Source organism: Sinocyclocheilus anshuiensis, unplaced genomic scaffold (genome assembly GCF_001515605.1).
Source record: "Sinocyclocheilus anshuiensis isolate Anshui unplaced genomic scaffold, SAMN03320099.WGS_v1.1 scaffold1228, whole genome shotgun sequence".
In the NCBI taxonomy this organism is placed as follows: Eukaryota; Metazoa; Chordata; class Actinopteri; order Cypriniformes; family Cyprinidae; genus Sinocyclocheilus; species Sinocyclocheilus anshuiensis.
The window spans coordinates 518,037-525,317 of NW_015547716.1; the positions used below are offsets into that span (position 1 = coordinate 518,037).

Genomic DNA, 7,281 nt, shown 5'->3' on the forward strand with positions numbered 1-7,281 from the left:
CATCGGTGTAGGCTCTGCACAGTGGGGAGACGGTGGGCTGGGCTCTGGGTCAGGTGTGGATCTGGCGAGATCATCCACGGGGCAGATGGTGAATGGCAATCCGTTTCTCCCCAGAGTCCATTCCACGAAGGCGGCGAAGTCCTCTCGAGGACCATCTTCAGACGACCGTGCCCTGCACACGGTGTTCAAACTTGCATGAGCAGAATGAGCAGAGCGTGTCGTCCGGGTAGCTGGTGGTGTTAGCTAACATCAGGAACAGTCTTGTATGGTCCTCGAGAGATCTGTCCCCCTGCTCCAGCAGCAGGAGGAGATATTCGGGAAAAAGGAGGGCATCCATGAGGGAGAACACAACAGAAACAAAAACACTGTAGGAAAAACGGAAACAAAGGGGTCGAAAACATGCTGATATACTGTATGCGGGTTGGGTCTTCTGTCATGTTACGCTGCCGGAAGGAACGATGGAGACATAAGCAAGCGAAACAGTCTTTAATGAAGCCACAATATTGGGTAAATTCACACCAGGACGGAAGAATGACACACGAACACAACTTGTAGACCCGACAGAGGAGGAATAGTCCGAACTCTGATCGCTCTCTTCCAGCAGAAACGCCTGCTGACCGGAACTCACAGCATCATCATACTGATCCCGTGCCTGTGAGAGACAAACACATCCATAACCCCAACACCAGAACATCCTAACTTACTGTTATACCAGCTGACATGAGCATAGAGCCACTGTCCTCCAGAGTTTAGCGCCAGCACACAGGTGTGTTCGATTAGGGTCGTGATGGAGCAGGAATAGATAAAACACAACACCACTGCTGTTTAGACTCACGCTCTGTTTGTCCTGCACCTCTGCAACAATCTCCTGCTCTCCGATCCTGGCGCTGAAGTGGCAGACGGCGGCATCGGCGGGCAGCGGGAAGACGAACACGGCCTCCAGCGGACGATCCTCCTCATTGATATACTGCAGACTGGAGCTGACTGAGGCCACATGATCCTGAACCTGCAGCTGGACTGAGATGCTCTTCAGAGGAACTGAGAGAAACACACAAACATCTCAACACTCTCTTCAGAAGATCAAACACACAAACATCTCAACACTCTCTTCAGAAGATCTACACAAACATACAAACACTCTCTTCAGAAGATCAAACATCTCAACACTCTCTACAGAAGATCAAACACATAAACACCTCAATACTCTCTTCAGAAGATCTACACAAACACACAAACATCTCAACACTCTCTTCAGAAGATCTACACCAACACATAAACACCTCAACACTCTCCTCAGAAGATCAAACACACAAACATCTCAACCCTCTCTTCAGAAGATCTACACAAACATCTCAACACTCTCTTCAGAAGATCTACACCAACACATAAACACCTCAACACTCTCCTCAGAAGATCAAACACACAAACATCTCAACCCTCTCTTCAGAAGATCTACACAAACATCTCAACACTCTCTTCAGAAGATCTACACCAACACATAAACACCTCAACACTCTCCTCAGAAGATCAAACACACAAACATCTCAACCCTCTCTTCAGAAGATCTACACAAACATCTCAACACTCTCTTCAGAAGATCTACACCAACACATAAACACCTCAACACTCTCCTCAGAAGATCAAACACACAAACATCTCAACCCTCTCTTCAGAAGATCTACACAAACATCTCAACACTCTCTTCAGAAGATCTACACCAACACATAAACACCTCAACACTCTCCTCAGAAGATCAAACACACAAACATCTCAACCCTCTCTTCAGAAGATCTACACAAACATCTCAACACTCTCTTCAGAAGATCTACACCAACACATAAACACCTCAACACTCTCCTCAGAAGATCAAACACACAAACATCTCAACCCTCTCTTCAGAAGATCTACACAAACATCTCAACACTCTCTTCAGAAGATCTACACCAACACATAAACACCTCAACACTCTCCTCAGAAGATCAAACACACAAACATCTCAACCCTCTCTTCAGAAGATCTACACAAACATCTCAACACTCTCTTCAGAAGATCTACACCAACACATAAACACCTCAACACTCTCCTCAGAAGATCAAACACACAAACATCTCAACCCTCTCTTCAGAAGATCTACACAAACATCTCAACACTCTCTTCAGAAGATCTACACCAACACATAAACACCTCAACACTCTCCTCAGAAGATCAAACACACAAACATCTCAACCCTCTCTTCAGAAGATCTACACAAACATCTCAACACTCTCTTCAGAAGATCTACACCAACACATAAACACCTCAACACTCTCCTCAGAAGATCAAACACACAAACATCTCAACCCTCTCTTCAGAAGATCTACACAAACATCTCAACACTCTCTTCAGAAGATCTACACCAACACATAAACACCTCAACACTCTCCTCAGAAGATCAAACACACAAACATCTCAACCCTCTCTTCAGAAGATCTACACAAACATCTCAACACTCTCTTCAGAAGATCTACACCAACACATAAACACCTCAACACTCTCCTCAGAAGATCAAACACACAAACATCTCAACCCTCTCTTCAGAAGATCTACACAAACATCTCAACACTCTCTTCAGAAGATCTACACCAACACATAAACACCTCAACACTCTCCTCAGAAGATCAAACACACAAACATCTCAACCCTCTCTTCAGAAGATCTACACAAACATCTCAACACTCTCTTCAGAAGATCTACACCAACACATAAACACCTCAACACTCTCCTCAGAAGATCAAACACACAAACATCTCAACCCTCTCTTCAGAAGATCTACACAAACATCTCAACACTCTCTTCAGAAGATCTACACCAACACATAAACACCTCAACACTCTCCTCAGAAGATCAAACACACAAACATCTCAACCCTCTCTTCAGAAGATCTACACAAACATCTCAACACTCTCTTCAGAAGATCTACACCAACACATAAACACCTCAACACTCTCCTCAGAAGATCAAACACACAAACATCTCAACCCTCTCTTCAGAAGATCTACACAAACATCTCAACACTCTCTTCAGAAGATCTACACCAACACATAAACACCTCAACACTCTCCTCAGAAGATCAAACACACAAACATCTCAACCCTCTCTTCAGAAGATCTACACAAACATCTCAACACTCTCTTCAGAAGATCTACACCAACACATAAACACCTCAACACTCTCCTCAGAAGATCAAACACACAAACATCTCAACCCTCTCTTCAGAAGATCTACACAAACATCTCAACACTCTCTTCAGAAGATCTACACCAACACATAAACACCTCAACACTCTCCTCAGAAGATCAAACACACAAACATCTCAACCCTCTCTTCAGAAGATCTACACAAACATCTCAACACTCTCTTCAGAAGATCTACACCAACACATAAACACCTCAACACTCTCCTCAGAAGATCAAACACACAAACATCTCAACCCTCTCTTCAGAAGATCTACACAAACATCTCAACACTCTCTTCAGAAGATCTACACCAACACATAAACACCTCAACACTCTCCTCAGAAGATCAAACACACAAACATCTCAACCCTCTCTTCAGAAGATCTACACAAACATCTCAACACTCTCTTCAGAAGATCTACACCAACACATAAACACCTCAACACTCTCCTCAGAAGATCAAACACACAAACATCTCAACCCTCTCTTCAGAAGATCTACACAAACATCTCAACACTCTCTTCAGAAGATCTACACCAACACATAAACACCTCAACACTCTCCTCAGAAGATCAAACACACAAACATCTCAACCCTCTCTTCAGAAGATCTACACAAACATCTCAACACTCTCTTCAGAAGATCTACACCAACACATAAACACCTCAACACTCTCCTCAGAAGATCAAACACACAAACATCTCAACCCTCTCTTCAGAAGATCTACACAAACATCTCAACACTCTCTTCAGAAGATCTACACCAACACATAAACACCTCAACACTCTCCTCAGAAGATCAAACACACAAACATCTCAACCCTCTCTTCAGAAGATCTACACAAACATCTCAACACTCTCTTCAGAAGATCTACACCAACACATAAACACCTCAACACTCTCCTCAGAAGATCAAACACACAAACATCTCAACCCTCTCTTCAGAAGATCTACACAAACATCTCAACACTCTCTTCAGAAGATCTACACCAACACATAAACACCTCAACACTCTCCTCAGAAGATCAAACACACAAACATCTCAACCCTCTCTTCAGAAGATCTACACAAACATCTCAACACTCTCTTCAGAAGATCTACACCAACACATAAACACCTCAACACTCTCCTCAGAAGATCAAACACACAAACATCTCAACCCTCTCTTCAGAAGATCTACACAAACATCTCAACACTCTCTTCAGAAGATCTACACCAACACATAAACACCTCAACACTCTCCTCAGAAGATCAAACACACAAACATCTCAACCCTCTCTTCAGAAGATCTACACAAACATCTCAACACTCTCTTCAGAAGATCTACACCAACACATAAACACCTCAACACTCTCCTCAGAAGATCAAACACACAAACATCTCAACCCTCTCTTCAGAAGATCTACACAAACATCTCAACACTCTCTTCAGAAGATCAAAGACACAAACATCTCAACACTCTTAAGAAGATCAAACACACAAACATCTAAACACTCTCTTCAGAAGATCAAACACACAAACATCTCAACACTCTCTTCAGAAGATCTACACAAACATCTCAACACTCTCTTCAGAAGATCAAACACACAAACATCTCAACATTCTCTTCACAAGATCTATACAAACATCTCAACACTCTCTTCAGAAGATCTGCGCCTGAGAAAATACACTTTTGGTAATTAGCAAGAATTATACAAAAAATAAACAGTTAAAGCTGTAATTATAGGGAGGAAGTGAAGAGTTTATACCTGGCACATTTTTCTCAGACACAAGACCACAGCAGTTCACCATAATGAAGCTCTGTAAGAACAAATCAGCTTTATTGCACATTATATTTAATTTAATTTGCGTATTTCGACATAACCTTGATTCAATTCCAAATAATCTGCTGCAATATAAACAGCCACTCTATGTGTATCAGTACAGTAACATCGTAAACACACAAGCTTAGTTAGGGTTACAAGACTTAACATCTACCTCAGTTTATCATGGGTAGAATGGAAAATCTTAAAATGTTACAAGCATTTCAGTCAAATGTAATTTATGCAATATTTCAAACATTTAACCCACAAGGGAAAATCAACCAATGGCAACAGTAGCCCAATTCCAAGGGGGAAAAACGCAGACTTGGCAACCCTGCATCCAATGCAGCTGCAGGAGTCAGATTTAACTGATCACAGGTCGAGAGTAAGAAGAGATGACTGACAGACCATGCTGGAGGATTTGCTGCTCAACAGACTGACAGATATCTGATCTTGTAAGATGTGTTCTTTTTACACAGAGTGCCTGATCACCAAATCGAAAGTGAAAGAGAACAGCGAGTGCTCATTCAAAAGAGATTTAAATACTCTGCATAGCGATAGCGGCATGGCCGTAGCCAGACTTTGAAAATTAGTGTTTGTGGGAGGAGGGGGGTGCTGTAATAATACAACTCGTTATATACAGACAGATGTTTGTGATGTTTGTAAAAGATGTCTTCTCTGTTTTGGAGGGATGATCGTTTTTAAATCATACCCTATTTATTGCATCAAAATTTGTTAATACTTTAATATAGTTATGGGGTGGATAATTTTATCAGTTGTTTATTATTCATGCAACAATAGATATCATTGTTATAGTTTTCATTAATAATCATTGCTATATGATAACTATGTCTAGTGTTCTTATGAATGTTTATAGCCTGATTTGTGAAAGTTTAACTACTATACTGAATGACATACAGTAGCATAGACTTCTTCATGGCTTGTGTTTGCGGATTTCATTTCATTCTGTAATCTACTTGTTCTACAGATCTGTGTACTAGTGTTAAATGCTACTGTTTTTGACAGCCTTGATAACATTTCCAATAGAAAATATTGTGATAATTTTTGCGTTTTCCTTACAGAATGTCGAATCCTGTCAGCAATAACCTGTCCGTGGGCTTTTTTGATTACTGTCAGTTTAAGTGCTGGCGATGCAGTGTTGCCAGATAGTGTTATAAAAAAAAAAAGAAAGAAAGAAAAATAAACCGAAATTATTTCACATCTTTTGAAAATAAGATAAGATAAAAATATCGCTGAAACGGCAACTTCCTACTTTATTAACGTTCTAAAGTGTCAGATTAACTCTTTCCCCACCATTGATGAGTTATCTCGTCTTTTAGAAGACAACGCTTCCCCGCCAAAGATGAGTTTTTACGGCTTTTCGTGTTTTCACTGTTATACACTAGGGGGCGCTATTACACATCTTCTGAACGAGTACAGTGTTTTCACTGTTATACACTCGGGGGCGCTATTACGCATCTTCTGAACAAGTACAAAACCTCCCGAACAAAAACACGCGTAAACAGGACGAAGAAATGAGCGATCTCTTATGTAAACAGATGCATGTGAAAAATAATGCGATCATCAGCAATAGGCAGCATATAAATGAAATCTGCATAATGTTACGGAGTAAAATGTTGATCCAGGAAGTGGTATATGTCTGTGCAAGCTTTGGAGGTGTTGATAAAAGCGATTTACTGGATTTATGCTTTGATAATCGTACTGAATATTACCCAGATGTAGTTTTTGATAAAAGAAATAGATTTTCTCATCTTTTTGCTCAAAATTATGCATTTTTATGAAACCTACCTATATTCAAGTGTTGATAAAAAAAGAATGCTTTAAGCTAGAATAAAACTTTTTTTGTTTAAAAGTAGAGGCTCTGATCTTTATTTTGGTGTATTGCATATTCAAATATTCATACAGCAAAATATTCTGGAGGCCATCAAATTCTAGTGAAAATCATTAAAATCCCTGGCGGTGGCTGGCAACTTTTTTCAAAAATGCTGGCGGGGAAAGAGTTAAGTGCAACCCTGCTTTGTTTACAGCGGAAACCAATGAAACGCTTTAAGCGCCACCTGCTGGCAGAGAGTGAATCTGCGTCTCATTCAGCTCTGCTGTTTCATGCAGATATGTTTATGTATAGTTTCACAAAACTGAAGTCAAACCATTCTGTGTTTGCTTCAAATTAGATTAAAAACTGCTCATGTTGCATGTATGCAGCATCTTTGTTTGGATCATGATTAAAATGCAGTGGTTGCCTCT

General features: G+C 40.6%; 1 protein-coding gene across 1 annotated transcript in view; it reads right to left on the minus strand.

Moving 5' to 3' along the window:
• LOC107704187 (von Willebrand factor A domain-containing protein 5A-like) overlaps positions 1-7,281 on the minus strand; it is a 26,374-nt gene that overhangs the window by 18,235 nt on the left and 858 nt on the right. The window contains exons 2-4 of the mRNA XM_016507074.1: positions 4,963-5,014; positions 836-1,038; positions 520-652 (exon numbers count right to left, since the gene is read on the minus strand). Coding sequence (XP_016362560.1) covers positions 520-652; positions 836-1,038; positions 4,963-5,005 — 379 coding nt within the window. The 5' untranslated portion in view covers positions 5,006-5,014. The remainder of the gene's footprint in view (positions 1-519; positions 653-835; positions 1,039-4,962; positions 5,015-7,281) is intronic.